At 55.2% G+C, this 16,161-nt stretch overlaps 4 protein-coding genes and 1 pseudogene across 5 annotated transcripts, besides 1 other annotated feature; 3 read left to right on the top strand and 2 right to left on the bottom strand.

Moving 5' to 3' along the window:
- Window positions 1–2,485: 2,485 nt before the first annotated feature.
- Window positions 2,486–4,929, top strand: NCS54_01369400 (annotated as a pseudogene). The gene is made up of 2 exons: window positions 2,486–2,574; window positions 2,610–4,929.
- Window positions 2,486–4,929: a sequence feature.
- Window positions 4,930–6,744: 1,815 nt separating this feature from the next.
- NCS54_01369300 (Hypothetical protein) lies at window positions 6,745–7,194 on the top strand (the record flags this gene model as incomplete). Its single annotated transcript, XM_053158871.1, has 1 exon — window positions 6,745–7,194. The coding sequence occupies one exon, from the start codon at window positions 6,745–6,747 to the stop codon at window positions 7,192–7,194; it is 450 nt and encodes a 149-aa protein (XP_053014846.1).
- Window positions 7,195–8,020: 826 nt separating this feature from the next.
- NCS54_01369200 (NACHT domain-containing protein) lies at window positions 8,021–11,224 on the bottom strand (the record flags this gene model as incomplete). The annotated part of the gene is made up of 4 exons (XM_053158870.1): window positions 8,021–8,152; window positions 8,201–8,374; window positions 8,816–10,928; window positions 10,974–11,224. The coding sequence occupies 4 exons, from the start codon at window positions 11,222–11,224 to the stop codon at window positions 8,021–8,023; spliced, it is 2,670 nt and encodes an 889-aa protein (XP_053014845.1).
- Window positions 11,225–11,737: 513 nt separating this feature from the next.
- NCS54_01369100 (Phosphorylase superfamily protein) lies at window positions 11,738–13,051 on the bottom strand (the record flags this gene model as incomplete). The annotated part of the gene is made up of 1 exon (XM_053158869.1): window positions 11,738–13,051. The coding sequence occupies one exon, from the start codon at window positions 13,049–13,051 to the stop codon at window positions 11,738–11,740; it is 1,314 nt and encodes a 437-aa protein (XP_053014844.1).
- A 284-nt stretch (window positions 13,052–13,335) lies between these two features.
- On the top strand, window positions 13,336–14,994 carry NCS54_01369000 (NACHT domain-containing protein; the record flags this gene model as incomplete). The annotated part of the gene is made up of 3 exons (XM_053158868.1): window positions 13,336–13,616; window positions 13,664–14,810; window positions 14,965–14,994. 3 exons carry the CDS (start codon window positions 13,336–13,338, stop codon window positions 14,992–14,994), a joined length of 1,458 nt encoding a protein of 485 aa, XP_053014843.1.
- Between the last annotated feature and the right edge of the window lie 1,167 nt (window positions 14,995–16,161).

The raw sequence follows: 16,161 nt of genomic DNA, 5'->3' as shown, positions 1-16,161 counted from the left end.
GCCCAAGAACGGCCAGCCCGTCTCATCGTGCGCACAGTATCTTCCTCTTCTGTCGTCCACTTTCCACCGGATGATCTTGTCGCCGAAAGCGAAGCCTTAGGCGGTCCTCCGCCCTTGGAATGCGAAACGGATCTGTCAGCATGCTGCTGACTTGGATCAGGGGCCCATTCAAACTGCAATTGAAATGTTGTTCTGCTACCCTCAGTGATGCGTTTCAATGAAGCGTCTTTCAAAGGCCATTCCTCGAATCGAGCGAGAATTTTGCGGGCCTCGGAGGGGACTGATGTTGCCTGTGATGGTGTTGGATCCTCGATGTCGCATACTGATATTCGATGCTCTCTCGGTGAATGCAAGTGGCGTCTAGTCGATCGTCTTTGGCGAGAGCTCCGAGCACTGGTGGGGGTACTGCGAACCGAGGTGTGAGGAGGAGATCGAGATACTCTGCGACGCTTGCGAGCATGATGTTCTTCATCATCGGAATCGTCTCCAGAGTCATGTCCCTCAAGTTTTCGAGGCGGCAAAGTCAAGCTCACGGGAAGGGAAGTTGCAGGCTTCATGGTTGAGGAACATGAGGGATGTAGGCAGTGTATTGCAAGATCCATCTCCAAAACTCCGAGTCTCCTGTACGTTCTTACCGGCAATCCCCACGTCCACCCTGTGAACCAGTTCTGAGGATTATGCGCGTCTTGGTGGGCTTTGCGACTTGAGTTTGCTTGTTCAATATGATCCGCGTATTAGTGGACTTTGTAACCTTGGTTTTCTTGGTCCGCCGCTTTTCCAGCGGATGAGATTGAACGGTTTTAGCACCGGCATGCTCATTCCCGCCTTGGACCCGTGGTTTAATCTTCAATGTGATCCGACACTTCTTCCGCGGAGGCGGGGACTCAACGTCATCAGTGTTCTCGTTCCCACCACCTGACGCCGTAATGACTTTGATCCGACGCTTTTGTCCTCCTGAGATAGCTTGGCTTGGCATTGTCGAGCCCGTGTTGCTCGTGGCATTAAGAGGCGTTGGCTGTGAAACCGGAGGCGCAGCGAGGGGGGTTGACGAACCGTGTGGAGATGGTTCGGGGCTCATCGGACCGCTGCCCAGTGGAGGAGATATCGAAGCCGTCCGACCGGGTGATGAAGGGTTCAGATTGGAACGGCCCAGTATGCCCACCTTCCGATCTTCATCAAGAGAGGGCCCCGTGGTCGGTGGGCTTCCGGCAAGCATACCCGACAATAAGGTGTCTGAAGCGCACGGTTCTAGTAATAACAACGATGACCTGGCAGCGGAAGCTAGATCAAGCTCTTCAGCTGAGGTCACGGCGGGGTTGCCGATACATGGATCTTGGGGGAGGACTTGAGACTCTTTCAGCACTGTTGTACGCCCAGGACCATAAGGCGCCATTGCTGGTACAGCTGGCTTCCTACTCATTGGGCTTGTGTCCGATAACGCCCAGAGTGCACAAGCCGTGGTTTGAGTGCTGTCAGCTGGTGATGTGGTCTCCGCAGGTTCCGACGATGTTGGCGAAGTAATTTGCGTCCTGGTGCCGTAAGGTCTTCTCATCATAGAGATTCACAGCTCTCTCTCTGTCGCGTTCGTGCTGCTCGCCGCTCTTCCAGCCACCAGACTTTGCGCGATCAGCAATGAGTGCTGGGTCTCTATGGAGTTTCGGAGGAGGCATCGCTTCTGGAGTGTCGAAGGTGGATGGGTGAAGAAATGCATGGTGCCGGCGCTTGGTAGACACCCAGTATTTAGCGATTGAATGGTTGCGTGTTCTTGTTGACGTGACGCCTGTTATCGTGTCTGTGTTTTGATTTTTGGATCGTGAATGTTGGTTTAAGATGCAGCGCTCACCCAGGGTCGCGCGACATGTGTGGCAGCTCACCTCAGGCATCAACTGTGGGCTCCGGCGGCACGGGCCATCTTGGGGGAGCCAGATGCGCATTTTCCGATCGACGATCGGCCTCCGTAGGGCCTACCGGGGTTGCCTTTGCGGAGGCTCATGAGTGGGGTGCTGCCTACACCGGACAATGCTTCAGGCAGACCTGTTGACGCAGCCTGAGTCGCAAGTGAATCCGCTGAAGCGACGAACCGCTCGTGCAAGCATCAAACCAGCACATTCTAGGGCTTGCGTACGCAGGAACAAAGCCAACGGTGCAACCTGCCTGCATTAGCGGAGACCGCGTCATCAAGGGAGTGGAGGGCCCTGAACTGGGCTGAGCGGCTAAAGTGCTAAAGGACAGACTAAACCACATGGGCACCTTGGGCATGCAGTGGCGTAACTGAAAGAGCAAAAATGGGTCAATGTTCTAGGGGCGTACTGCCCTATTGCAGACCAGCTCTTGTTCCGAAACAACTTCGTCTCGTCTTCCCTTTTCAACACATTCCAGGACACCATCTGCTATACATCAAGGTGGTGACTGTAAACATGGCGCTTCCAGCAGGGGTTGGCCCAAATTCTGGGGTTGATCACATGCGAGTTCCAACGGGCCAGAGCAATTGAAGATCCTGCCACCGAGCGAGTGCAAGCCCCACACTTCGGCCGTAGATGTGGCTGTGCGGACTGATGGTTCACTGGTCAGCGGGTTCTATTGTCCCGATGTTTTTCCCCTTCATCCAGCGTCTCACGGCAAATCAGTTCTCGACGCCGATCATCTGCCCCTTCTCGCACAAATCCATTAGCCTCCATGGAAGAAATTGAGAGGCTGCGGAAGCAGCTACGGGAAGAACAGCGCCTACGTGAAATCGCTGAAGGTCGCGCCCTTGAGGAACAACACCAACGAGAAGAAGAGCAACGCCGACGCGAAGAAGAACAACGCCGACGCGAAGAAGAACAACGCCGACGCGAAGAAGCCGAAGAACGTGCAGACGCATCGCGACCATTGATACTCCAACAATATCTCGAAACATGCCATTCCCTCAGCCTTGGTGTCGAAATAGTAACCGACCGTTCCTTGACGACACAAGGGGACACGACGAGTCCGACCGGCCGAATTTATCCTCGACGAATCATCCCGTGGGCCACATTTGCAAGGGAACAAGAACATATCTGGGATGAGCTTTCCTTCAGTCCCTCTTTTTCTTCCCAAGCCGCCTTCCCGTCTCGACATCAGTTAGACTATGTGAGGTCCCTGCTTCGCCCGGTTAGCAGCGAGATTGGACTCCGAAATAGCGAGCGAGACGTTGTGGAAAATGCCGTCCAGAAGTTGATGGACGCAACGTACAACGACTCGTCACTGAGAACTCATCTCGGCCTTGATGGAGTGACTTTTGAAAGTCACACGAACCTCGGTATTACCGACGACTCCCTCTCCGAATCGATGGAGCAAGTGTCGATCAGTTCCAGGCCATCCAGCCGATTGACTCGGCGTCGACGAAAGGCACGGGGGAAGGGCAACCGAGCAGATCAGTTCTGCATATACCGGGCCTCTGACGAACAAAATATCCCTGCCGTTGCGATCGAGTACAAGGCGCCACATAAGTTGAGACGCGACGAGATCGTTACTGGGTTGGTCTCTGAGATCCAGCCGGATCGTGATGTGATCAACCAGGAGGGCGAGGGATATGCATTCGCAGCGAGGCGGCTCACCACTGCCGCCGTGACCCAGCTCTTCTCCTACATGATAGGAAAAGGCATCCAGTATGGGTATGTATGCACTGGGGAGGCATATATTTTCCTCCACATTCCAGACGACCCTTCCTGCGTCTACTACTCCGTCTGCGTGCCAAGTCTAGACGTCCAAGATGATGACGAGACTCGGCTCCATCGTACTGCTGTTGCGCAAGCCTTTGCCTTTGTGCTTCAGGCCATCCGATCGCCGCCACCCTGTCAGGCCTGGCATGACGCTGCTGAGCATCTCGATACATGGGCCGTGGAGTACGAGGACGTATTGCGAAGCATCCCGGAAACAGATCGGAAGCCGCGACGTGAGACTACTTACAAGGCGCAACGGTGGAAAGGGTTTGTACGCTCTCCAATCCGGACACGCTCCCGATGCTTGCCACCTCAGGACGGGGTGCAGCAACCCAGCCGTGACGACAGCAACGACGATGACGACGAGAGCCCAAGCCCAACGCCAAACCCAGGCGTTAGTCGTGGGGGTGCCTCGACCACCACATCAACAGGTGTCGGATCGAGCGAGATGCAGGGGCACGATGGAAACGCAGCCTCGCAAAAGGGCACCAACGTGCGACCAAACATTCAAGATCGACTGTACTGCACGCACGAGTGTCTCCGTGGGCTCGCGTTTGGTGACCCAATGGACCAGAAATGCCCCAACTTGGCGGATCATGGCAATGCGCACATCAACCGGCGCGAGTTTCTTCAACTGGCACGGGATCAACTAGCAGTTGATCGCGGAAAGGATGCTGATTGCGTGCCGCTCTACTTGTCTGGTTCGCGTGGGTCACTCTTCAAATTCTGTCTCTCGTCACATGGCTACACACTTGTGGCGAAAGGAGTAGAGGCTATGGATACTAAGCATCTGCTCTACGAAAACAAGATATATAGGCATCTCTGGGATCTCCAGGGGAAGTTCGTTCCGGTCTGTCTCGGCGTTATTGACCTCATCAAGCCCTATTACTTCAACAGCGGCGTGTACGAAGACTTCATGTTCCTCAGTTATGGCGGGCGACCAGTGTTGAAAGGATTGAGAGAAGTCAATACGGATATCGTCAATGAGATTCTTACTGCACTCGGTCGATTACATCAGCATGGAGTCCTCCACCGCGATGCAGAGCCACGCAACGTGCTCTACGATAAACGCACTGGCAGATGCATGATCGTGGATTTGATGCTGGCGGAACTCCGTACTCGACAACCTCTCGGACCCGTCAACGGCAACCGACGAAATCGGAAGAGGAAATGGGTGTCGGGAAAGCATGAAAAGGACTTGTTTGTTGCTGAGGCGCAGTCCTTGCGGGCGAGTCTGGCACAATAGGGTCGGGGTCTAATGGGCATGTTTTGGGACACATGCTGTGTACTGTGACGCCGAATGTACCGTGAAGGAAGATACTATGATGCTGAATGTACTGGGATATTGAATGTGCTGTGACACTAAACATACTATGCCAGGAACTATGCTATACCACTATGTACTATCCTAACTTATGTGCTATGACATCATGTGCTATCCTAGAAACTGGTCTAGGATGTAATGTGCTATCTCATAACCTGGGCTGGCTCATTGCGAGGTCCCAAAACTGGGCCTATTGTATTGCAGCCGGATTCAAGGTCAGATTCGTGGCCCAAAGATTCTCGTGTTGGTTGCGACAGTGTACTCTTATCTAGATAAGGAAATACCCGAGACTTAGCCGCTCAAGCAGAAAAGCAGCCTATTGTCTCTGGTTCGCGATCCTTCCACACTCAATGTGCCGCGAAGAAGGTGGTCATGCTTAGACTGCCTTGACGATACCAACCTAGGCAGTCAGCCAGATTACATCGCCCCAGCAGCCGGCTTATTCCATCACTAGCCACTACCAGACGACAGTGTAATTGCTTGTCTACTGTTTGATGGGGCTAAGCAGAGTAACCCTATGCTTGAGAACAACCCCGGGGGAGCGCCTCCACGAAATGACCCCCCAAAGCACAACACAGGCGCATCGCGGCCTGTGGAGCTCAAAAGAAGGGCAGAAGGTGCGTCATGCGCGTCAGTTGGGTGGGGTGCCTCACATGCGGTGCCTTTACAGGGGAGCGGAAAGTTGCATGGGCCCACTTTGCTGGCCAAGTGCAGCTCAAGGGGGAACAAAAACAGGTCCCTGGATATACAAAACTATAAACTAACAACACCAATATGGCATCTACTAAAATTAGCGGCAATGGGAGGAGCCAGTTATTTATACCCCACCCCCAGGCCAAGTTACAGTCATTGCCTCGTTAACCTTTCATAATGGCAGTTGGTAAGCACGCCCAAAGGGCTAAAAGAGACCGAAGCAATGAGAACTTCAAGAAGAAATGGAGCACTCTTAAGAAGAATGGCCTCCATATCCATCAGACTTACGATGCTGAGGTATATATATGTATACGTCGGAGAGGCGAGAGATATGAGTTCAAGTCTACTGAAAAGGCTTTGCCGCTGTCGGACGAGGAAAAGGTCAGAACGCCCAAGTGACAAGCGGATTGCTACTGACAGAGTACGACAGAACGAAAGCTTCCCCCTGCCAGTGCTCGTGACTGCTGCAGATGTTGCAGATGAGAAGAGTGACCAAAAAGTTTCCACGTCGGGAATAGAACGGGGGCGGGAAATTGACCGAGAGTTGTGTGTAGGAAGCTTGTCAACTAGGCTCGAGCAGAGCAGTCCTATCGGTATAGAAGAGATATAAGAAAAACATTGTTTACTTTTGCTTTTGCCCTAATTCTCCATGAGGATAGCTTGTGACAATGGTAATGTCAGGCGAGAGAGGCAGAGCGGGCCGGAAGCTGACAACCATGACAACCATCGCCGCGAAGTGCGATGCACGGGGGCGCAAGGAAGCGAGTGGCCTGTTCACCTGTGGATTAACACGACCAACAACGCTGGCCACGGCCTACTCCCATCTAGTTCAAGATAATATGCTAAAAACCTCTCAATAACACATCCATTCCCCAAGTCAATTTTCTCTCCCTCGTCCCCAAGTTCTCTTCCCGCAGACCAGTCGTCCAAAAATCGCCCACATATTGCCCACAATCATCAGGACTCCCAAGCGCATGGTGGATCAGCCATTCACAGCCCCACCAATCGCCCTCCCGATCATAGCACCTGCTACAGACCGCCCCCATGGCAGAAGAACGCGACCGCGAAGATACCTCCGACACCCTCGACGACGAAACATGGTTTCGCCTCCGCGACGCCGCAATCGCCGAACTCAGGGAGCAGAACCTGCGCGGCTTCCTCCATAGGGTCAAGAGGGCAAGGAGCCAGGCAAGGAAGAAGCAACGCCGGTCGACAACCTCGCCACGACGCAAGACCAGCCCGGACTGGACGTACCGCACCCGCTTCTCCCGCTCCCGGGACCTGTACAGGTTTCGTCCGGCTCATATCGAGCTTGACGACTTCGTGGAGAGGACGCTGGGGGGGTTCTCTGATAAGATGCGCAACGACCCGGCGACGTTTGTCATCAAGCAAGGGGATTTCGGCTTTGTCGCCTTCCGGGGACCGGACGGCACGATGACGCTTGCTGCGACATGTGACGCTTGCTGCGTTCTAGGCGTGGCTTCAGGCATTTAATAGAAGAATGAGGTATACCGTGATGGAAAGTATGTTTGTTGGACTTGGAATGTGGAAAAGACAGCATGGTTCTTGATTATATGGAAACTGTGGCCGATGTCCCCTCTGAGTGTTAAAATTGTTGACCTGGCGTTGTGATTCACTGATCACCTGTCAATAGCATTTATCCAGCTGAGGCGATGGAGCCGGGGAGTTGGCGTTTTGGGCTCTGAGTTCTCACAAGCTGGTTGGCTTCCCCATCATTCGGCGGCTTTTAGTGCCACTTGATCGGATCATAGCAACTCTTGTTTAAGGCAAGTCAATTATAGGCCACTCAGGGACGGTCGACACGACCGTAGCTACTCTATTTCTCTACTATACTGTTCGGACTGTGATGCCAGAGCTATTCCACGGGTCCTCTTGATTAGCATGCGCCGCATTAAGATTCACTGCCTATGTGGATGAGAGACTCGTTACAGTCGCCTAGCGGACCTTCTGTATCGTTTTGCCGATTCACCGATTAACTGAGTCGTAGTAGACGCACACGGCGACCAATGCGGGTTTGGCCGCGATTATAGCGACGGCAGGCCGACAGGAGCAGCGGCCGATACGGACGACAGTCGGTTTGGCGGATATAGGCGGTCGATACGGCGTGTCGTGTCGGTCGGAATCTATAAATGGAAGGATACAGAAAGCTCGACCGATACTGACCAGGCCGACCCCACGCCCGCCGACCTTGCGCCGCCGCTGTATCGGCCGGGCTTTCTGTATCCTTCCGTTTACAGACTCCGACCTATACGCCATCCCGTATCGGCCGCTGATACCCGCTGAACCGACCGCCGCCGTATCAGCCGCTGCTCTTATCGGCCGGTCGAGGATCCAGTCGCAGGTACCGATGAGCCTCTTCTGGAGGGAGTCGTGGTAGCGCTCGCTTGGGGAGCAGCGATGGGCCAGGAGTGGAGTTCCCGTCGCATCTCGGCTCCGCGGCGTGAGCTCGGGGCTAGGAAGGCTGGGTGAAGTACCTTACCTCGAATCTCCCGCTCGACCCGAACCAGGATTCGCCGTATCTCGACAGGCCACGGGTGACCTGGAGGATTTCAATGAAAATGTGTATTTTCTTGTCCTCGAGCCAATCGTGCGACCCAGCGACCACGATGGTGCCGACATGTGAGTCGGAGTAAATGTTTGTGTATGTGGCGATCTGGTTGTCGAGGTCGGCACGGTTGGCGGGCCGAGACCGTTTCCGGAGCCATGTCCACATGCCCGCATGCCCACAGCGTTTAGCTAAGACTACAGACCTGAGGTCCATTCACTAAAGGGAAATGTTTGTCTCAACATGACAGCCTGGGCAGGAGCAGCTTCTAGATATATGACACATGGCATGCTGAAGTGGCCACTCTGTTCTATATAAAGTCTCGGCCTACTATTGATGTTCGTTGTCATTTGCCATGTCTTCCCTCAAAGAATCGCGGTGTGCCATACAGGCTCTCGTAGTAGGATGATCCGATCCAAGGGCTTTCACGTAACCGCTACAGGCCCTCTCATAAAGCCCACCAGCGTCGGAGAAGCGGGCTTGTCTGTGGAGGAGGTAAGCGAGATTGTAAATACTTGTGAGCGTGTGTGGATGCTCTCTACCGAGCACCTTCTCATACCCCTTGAGAGCTCGTCGGATCATCGGCTCCGCCTCTTCGTACTTTCCCTGGTATTGCAGCACCGACCCAAGATTGTTGACGCTCGCGAGCGTGTCTGGATGCTCTCTACCCAGCACCTTCTCCTTCGCCTCGAGAGCTCGTCGGTTCATCTGCTCCGCCTCCTTGTACTTTCCCTGGTATCGCAGCACCGACCCAAGATTGCCGACGCTCGTGAGCGTGTGTGGATGCTCTCTACCGAGCACTTTCTCCCTCGCCTCGAGAGCTCGTCGGATCATCTGCTCCGCCTCTTCGTTCTTTCCTTGGTATTGCAGCACCGACCCAAGACTGTTGACGCTCGCGAGCGTGTCTGGATGCTCTCTACCCAGCACCTTCTCCTTCGCCTTGAGAGCTCGTCGGTGCATCGGCTCTGCCTCTTCGTACTTTCCCTGGTATTGCAGCACCAATCCAAGAATGCTGATGCTTGTGAGCGTGTGTGGATGTTCTCTACCAAGCACCTTCTCCCTCACCTCAAGAGCTCGTCGGTTTATCTGCTCTGCCTCTTCGTACTTTCCCTGGGATTGCAGCACTAATCCAAGATTGTTGACGCTCGTGAGCGTGTCTGGATGCTCTCTACCAAGCACCTTCTCATATCCCTCGAGAGCTCGTCGGATCATCGGCTCCGCCTCTTCGTACTTTCCCTGGTATTGCAGCACCAATCCAATATTGCTGATGCTTGTGAGCGTGTCTGGATGTTCTCTACCAAGCACTTTCTCCCTCGCCTCGAGAGCTCGTCGGTTCATCTGCTCCGCCTCCTCGTACTTTCCCTGATCTTGCAGTACCAATGCAAGATCGCTGACGCTCGTGAGCGTGTCTGGATGTTCTCTACCGAGCACCTTCTCCCTCACCTCGAGAGCTCGTCGGTTCATCGGCTCCGCCTCCTCGTGCTTTCCTCTCCCCGATCGATACCATCCTGCATTACAAAGGAGCATAGCATACTTCAAAGCATCTTCCCCATCATCTGGCTCTTCTTGAACAATCCCTTCGATATGGGGATCCAAACTCTGACACTTCACCCAGTTTTCATACTCCCCTGATGGATATAGCTCTGATATCACTTTCAGAAACTTCCGCTCCCACCGCTGTGTATCGCAGAATGATGATAGCCACACCCGCGTGCAAAATTGCACCAAGGCATGCATCTCGAATGATTCACTATCGGCTGTCATCGCCACCAATGAGTACCCGCGAAGGGTCTCAAGGTCCTCGTCAAGGTCCTCATCAAGGTTCTCATCAAGATCACCCTCGCCGTCTGGCCCACGGTCGCATGCATAGGCTTGAAGCGCCGATTCGGGGATACCTTGGGGATTGAAGAAGCTCATGAAGGACAGCAGGTCGGCGGCAGATGGCCTCTCGTGACGGATCTGGTCGAAAGTGACCTGCCACGTGGTCACGATCGAATTGGAGGCGGACTCGTCCCGACGGAGGTCACCTGCATCTCTGTTGAGGAGGCTTGCTCTCTTCTTATCGCTTCTCCGGAACTCATCCAGGTAAGCCGATACCGACATACGCGGCCCCCTTCGCTTGATGTAAGCGGCAGCCTGGGTTATTGCAAGCGGCATGTAGTTTAGATCATCAACTAGATCTGACATCGCCACATTGTCCTCGGCCCCATCCTCCCCGAGCCTGATCTGGAGAAGCTGCAGGGCTTGGCTTTTCTCCATCGTCGGCACATTGTAGATGGCACCCAGACCGGCCAGCCTCTCCGCCGCATCCGTGTTGCGGGATGTGATGATGATCGATCCGCGGCCGGTCTTTGGTAGGAATGACGCCAGCGGCTGGTCGCGTGAGCCATGAGCGTCCCGTCTCGGAAAGAACACCTCAACGCAGTCGGCGTTGTCGAGCACCATCATCCATGGTCCGTTTTCTTCGTCGCATAGCCAGGCATGCACCAGCTGGAGCACGTTGCGCTGTGGATCATCTCGTCCGGGAAGCTGCAGTTTATCGGCGATGTTTCGGTATGCCTCTTCGAAACGGGCTCTGGAGCTCGCATGCACCCAGAAAACCCAGGGATCTGGTGACGCCCGTCGGACTTCGTGCGCGTAATGGATCGCGACCTGTGATTTCCTTTGTCTGTTAGCAAGGCCTTGGACCATAGGGCAAGCAGCCTACCCGATGCCGCCGAGCCCGACGAGCGTAGCCCGGCTGCCCGGCTGCGCCGTTTGATCTCGCAGCCAGAGTAAGATGTCCGTCCGCTCGACAAACTTGGGATCCGGTGGGAAGGGGACGGTCGAGAAGGGTCGGGTAGATCGCGGCGGGGCATCAGCGCCAAAATTGAAGTGGATCGCCCCCCCAGTGGACGCGTGCGCGCCGGCGATCACGTATTCGCCGCGAAGTGGCCCTTGAAAGCTGGTATGACTCATGGAAGCAACGCGTCGCGTGCCTCTTTATCTCTTGCAAGCTCGCTGCGAGGATTTCCCTGGGTGTAGTTTCAGTGAGGCTGCGTGCCAGTCATGCCTGCGGCTGAGGAAGAAGCATGGGACCACATGGGACGAATCACAGCTCAGCAGCACGAGCAAATCAGAATGGCGGCGGGTCGAGAACGCAGCCTCATCCAAAACACCAGCAGCTTTAGCGGGATACGCATGGCAATCTCCAATATTACTTTGGTACATGCTATCCATACACAACCTCGCACGGGGTTGGTACCTAGAGGAACATGCCAGATATGCAATGTGGCGCGACAATGCGGCAATGAATTCGAATGGAAACGGGGGGGCAGCAAGCTTCCCCTCGTCCCATGTTGGCATAAGCAGATATAGCATATGACATAAGATTTCAGATCATCGCCTCTCATGGACGAACCACCAAGAGCTAGCGACACCTGTCCCGCTATCTTAGCTTCTTAGCTCACCTGGAAGTCCCCTTACCCTGCGTTAGCTCTGCGGCCCGAAATTGAGGTTGGTGGTCCCTCCCGTCGTCGTGTAGGTTCCCGGGATGACGTATTTGCCTGAGATGGGGCCATAGAAGACTGGCCCTTGCGCGGCTTTGGCTGCTCCGTCCTGTTGAAGTATGCTGGCCGCGGAAGCATTGCCGCTCCTGCCGTCTTCTTTGCTATCAGCCCTCTTCGCAAATGTCGGAGGCAACCTGCACTCACCCTCGCCGGCGGATGCTAGGTGAGCTTTATCAGTCAGGATATAGCGTTCTAGAATTGCCTTGGACGCCGATGCCGCAGTCGCCGCCGCAAAGTTCTGCCACCCTTTGTGCTTGTGGCTGTCCGCATAGTCGCACACTCCCTTGACCACGATGCACGGCACTTCATCCCAGACCCCAGCGCCCTCCATCTCGAACGCAATCACGCCTGCTTCCCTCGAGAGCCTGTCCCGGTCCGCAGCCGACTTCATCACCCCATCTCCCGACGCGACAACTCCCACACGCACCGCAGGCTGCGGAGACGTGTCGCTACCCTCGTGTTCCGACTGTGGTTGTGCCTGAAGCCGTTTCCTCGCAATTAGATGTTTGTCGTCGCATCCGAGAGTCGCGCATGACGAGCTGAGCGCCTCGTCGCAAACGGGGTCGAAGTCGCTGAAACAATCGCGGCAGATACAGGTCGGCGACATGTGGTGCTTGTGGCGGTAGGACGGCTCGAATAGCTTGTCTTCCGTCGTTCCGGGGTAGTCGTACTTGCCCCGACGCCTTGTCTGGGCAACGTTAGCCTGGAGCTGCCGGAGAAAATGGGTAGTCCGTTGTTCGAGCCGGTCGAGGCCCCGATCGGTCTCGAATGTGGCGACAAGGTTGCGGGCGTCTTTACTCGGCCGGCCAAGATTATCTTCGACAGTGTTCTTGCGTACAAACTTGTCTGGATACCTCCGGCCGAAATCGTACTGGATAACGGTCTTGCTGATGACAACGTCGCCCAGCAAGTTTTCGCCGTCTCGGCCGCGAGGCATACCACCACACACTCCGACAAGGAGGGCTAGTCGCAAGCCGCCATAGCTCGATCGCATACTGGCGGCCGCGCTGGCTGCGTTGGCCCTGCCCATGTGCGGCAAGAGGGCCAGAACGACGTTGTATTTTCCCACACGGCCCGTGGTATAGCCATTAGGGTCTCCTGCGGCTCGTCCGTATTGATCGCCCTCGTCGTCCCAGAACTCATCGAAGATGTAGCAAACGGCGTCGTACTCGAGCGATAGTGCGCAGATGATTGCAACCTCGAAGTCGTCGCGGCGAGAAGGTCGTAGAGAGGACATGATCAAATGCAAAAACGACAAGCAAACTATTGGGTCCTTGCTCTTGACGCGGCTCAAAGGATCTCGGCGACCGGGCCTTACGACAGATGCGTGTTGTTTCGATGCTGTGGGGAGGCTGTTCAGCTGCGGGGCCTCCAAAGCAGGGCTGTGCCAACAGCACTTCGAGCGGGCAAGGCTGCGCTTTGTATCTGACTCTTGTCACCTATTCCATGACCACACTTACGAACGAGTTGTTGCCCCCCGCCCCCCCAAGAGAGCGATACATCCCAGCGGCAGCGGTGACGATGGACGCCTCCACTCAGTTTCATGACGCAGTCAGTGGCCAATACACCATCGCCGGCCCGCAAGCGTCCCATGGTGGATCGAACAACTTCCACTTCTACGGACCCCGTGCACCAGCCGACCCAGCTGAGCGAAATCCACCTAAACCCCGCAAGCCGTTCTCAACAGTGCCCTTCCCACCTGATCCCGACTTTGTCAACCGTCCCGATATCCTGAAATGGATGCATGAGAAATGTGCCAGACCTGCTGCTCGGATCGCGCTCGTCGGCCTTGGCGGCATAGGGTAAGTCCAAGTACGGCACAACTGGCTCCCTCCGCTCACGATCAAAGAAAATCGCAGCTTGCCGTTCAATATGCGCATCAAGTCAGGCAGCGCTCGCCCAACACATGGGTCTTCTGGGTGCATGCTAGCACCCGAGGGCGATTCGAGGAGTCCTATCAGTCTATCGCAGACAGGCTCGAGCTACCCAGACGGAGCGATCCCGATATTAATGTCCTTCGGCTGGTAAGCGAGTGGCTCCGCGTCGAGGAGAACGGGCCATGGGAGATGATCGTCGATAACGCTGATGATGCCGATGTCTTCTTCTCGATTGCACAGGGACGACTTGCCTCGTTCTTGACGCAGAGTTGTAACGGATCCATCGTCGTTACATCGCGAAGCATGGATGTGGCAGAAAGATTAGTGGGTGGTCGGAGCAACCTCTTTGTGATACCGGCAATGGAAAGAGATGAGGCATGCCAGCTACTGCGAGGAAAACTCGGACTTAACCATGACAATGGATCCGCAGCTGACTTAGTACGTGTTCTCGACTACATGCCTCTTGCGATTACACAGGCGGCCGCCTTCATCAACCGCCGGGCACCGCGGATGTCAACATCCAAGTACCTAGACGAGTTCCGGAGGAGCGACACGAAGAGGGTCAGGCTCCTTGACAGAGATGCAGGAGATCTTCGTCGGGACGAGTCCGCCTCCAATTCGATCGTGACCACGTGGCAGATCACTTTCGACCAGATCCGTCGCGAGAGGTCATCGGCTGCCGACCTACTCTCCTTCATGAGCTTCTTCAATCCCCAAGGAATTCCCGAGTCTGTGCTCCGAGCTTACATACGAGACCAGCTGGAGGGCGGCGAAGATGATTTTGAGGAGGACCTCGAGGTCCTACGTGGATACTCAATGGTGGCGGCAATGACCGATAGCGACGTATTCCAAATGCATACCTTGGTGCAGTTTTGCACACAGCTGTGGCTGTCGTCTGACGAGATGCAGCGGTGGAAGAGGGCGGCTTTGCAGGCGATGGCGGACCAGTATCCGACGGGAAATTATGAGAACTGGGTAAAGTGTCAGAGTTTAGATCCCCATATCGAAGGGATTGTTCAGGAAGAGCCAGATGATGAGGAAGATGCTTTGAAGTGTGCTAGGCTCCTTTATAATGCAGGGTGGTATCGATTAATGAGAGGAAAGTACGAGGAGGCCGAGGTGATGAACCGACGAGCTCTCGAGGCGAGAGAGAGAGAGAGAGAGAGAGAGAGAGAGAGAGATTTATTTAACGCCAAGGGAGCGCAGGGCGCTCCAGCCTCCCGAGGGGCATGTGGCGTGCAGAAGGTTATCTGATGGCTAAGGTAAGTCATAGGATATCCTGCACTTCTGGCCTAGTAGCTAGGAAATGTTGCGATCCGCACCCGTGGGCTCCTTCATTCGAGCTCGTGTTCGGTCTAGGAAAGGTGTTATGGGGTCTTGAAGTCAAGGTCGAAGGTCGTTGTGAAAGCTCTCAAAGGGCTGCTAGGGTTGCTAGCGGAGAAAGAAAGGGGGTCTGCCGGCTTAGGTCTTGAGAGACGGTGGGCAGATTGTCTTGAAGAACCCAGTGGTCTTCAGGAAGGCCGCGTAGTCCTCGGGACTAGCTATCAAGCGTAGCCAATAGTCCCTTGTGCTCCTTGGCTTGGGCTTGAAGACCGGCCACTGCTGCTGTAGCTGCCTGGTCTTCCGGCAGTAGACGAGATGCTCCGGGGCTCTCAGCCCTCCGCATGAACAGCGTTTACTATCTTTGTGTTGGAACCGGCGATGGTACCAGTCGAAATCGCCGTGCCCTGACCTTGCGGCCAGCAGGCTGTGTAGTGTCGGGCGAGGGAGGTCTAGTTCCTTCGGGCAGGCTAGGGAGGCTGTGAGACCTAGGTCTTGATAGCCTCGGCAGGTAGGGGCAGTTACTTCCCACCAGTCTGAGAATTGGTTCCTGATCTTTGCCTTTCTTAGGCCGCCGATTCCGGCTATCGTAGGCAGCGCCTGTTTATCTTCCGGTAGCGCAGCTCCTGCCTTCGCTAGCTGATCAGCCTTCTCATTTCCTTCGATGCCCTGATGCCCTGGAACCCAATGGACCTGGACCCGGGCTGCGGCAGCCAACTGCTGGAAGTCTAAGAAGGCCTCTTGCGAGCTTGCTGGGGCCTGTCCTAACAGTCCTTGGATAACCGATGTGTTGTCGATGCATACGTGGATCTGTGTGTCCTGGTTGATCTGCCGGGCTCGTCGGAGTCCGTAGCGGGCTCCTTCTGCCTCTCCGTCGAAGACTTCTGCTAGGCCGAGCCGGCCTTTTCCTTCTCCAACCTTCCAGCCTGCTCGATAGATGACATAGCCCCAGCCGACAGCCCCAGTGGGGCCCTTCGACCCGTCTGAATAGACTATCAGGTGATCGCCTGGGACCGTCTCAAGCCAGGATCGGAAGGTCTTGGCCCTTTCCTCCTTGGTCTCTTTCTCTGCCAGTGTTGTCGGAGGCGGCAGGTATCTCTTAGGCAGCAGCTTTGGGCGCGGGGGTCTAGGAAGCAGTCTAGCTGCTCGC

Source organism: Fusarium falciforme, chromosome 11 (genome assembly GCF_026873545.1).
Source record: "Fusarium falciforme chromosome 11, complete sequence".
In the NCBI taxonomy this organism is placed as follows: Eukaryota; Fungi; Ascomycota; class Sordariomycetes; order Hypocreales; family Nectriaceae; genus Fusarium; species Fusarium falciforme.
The sequence above is the reverse complement of the archived record's forward strand: the minus strand, read 5'-3'. Positions and strand labels throughout refer to the sequence as shown.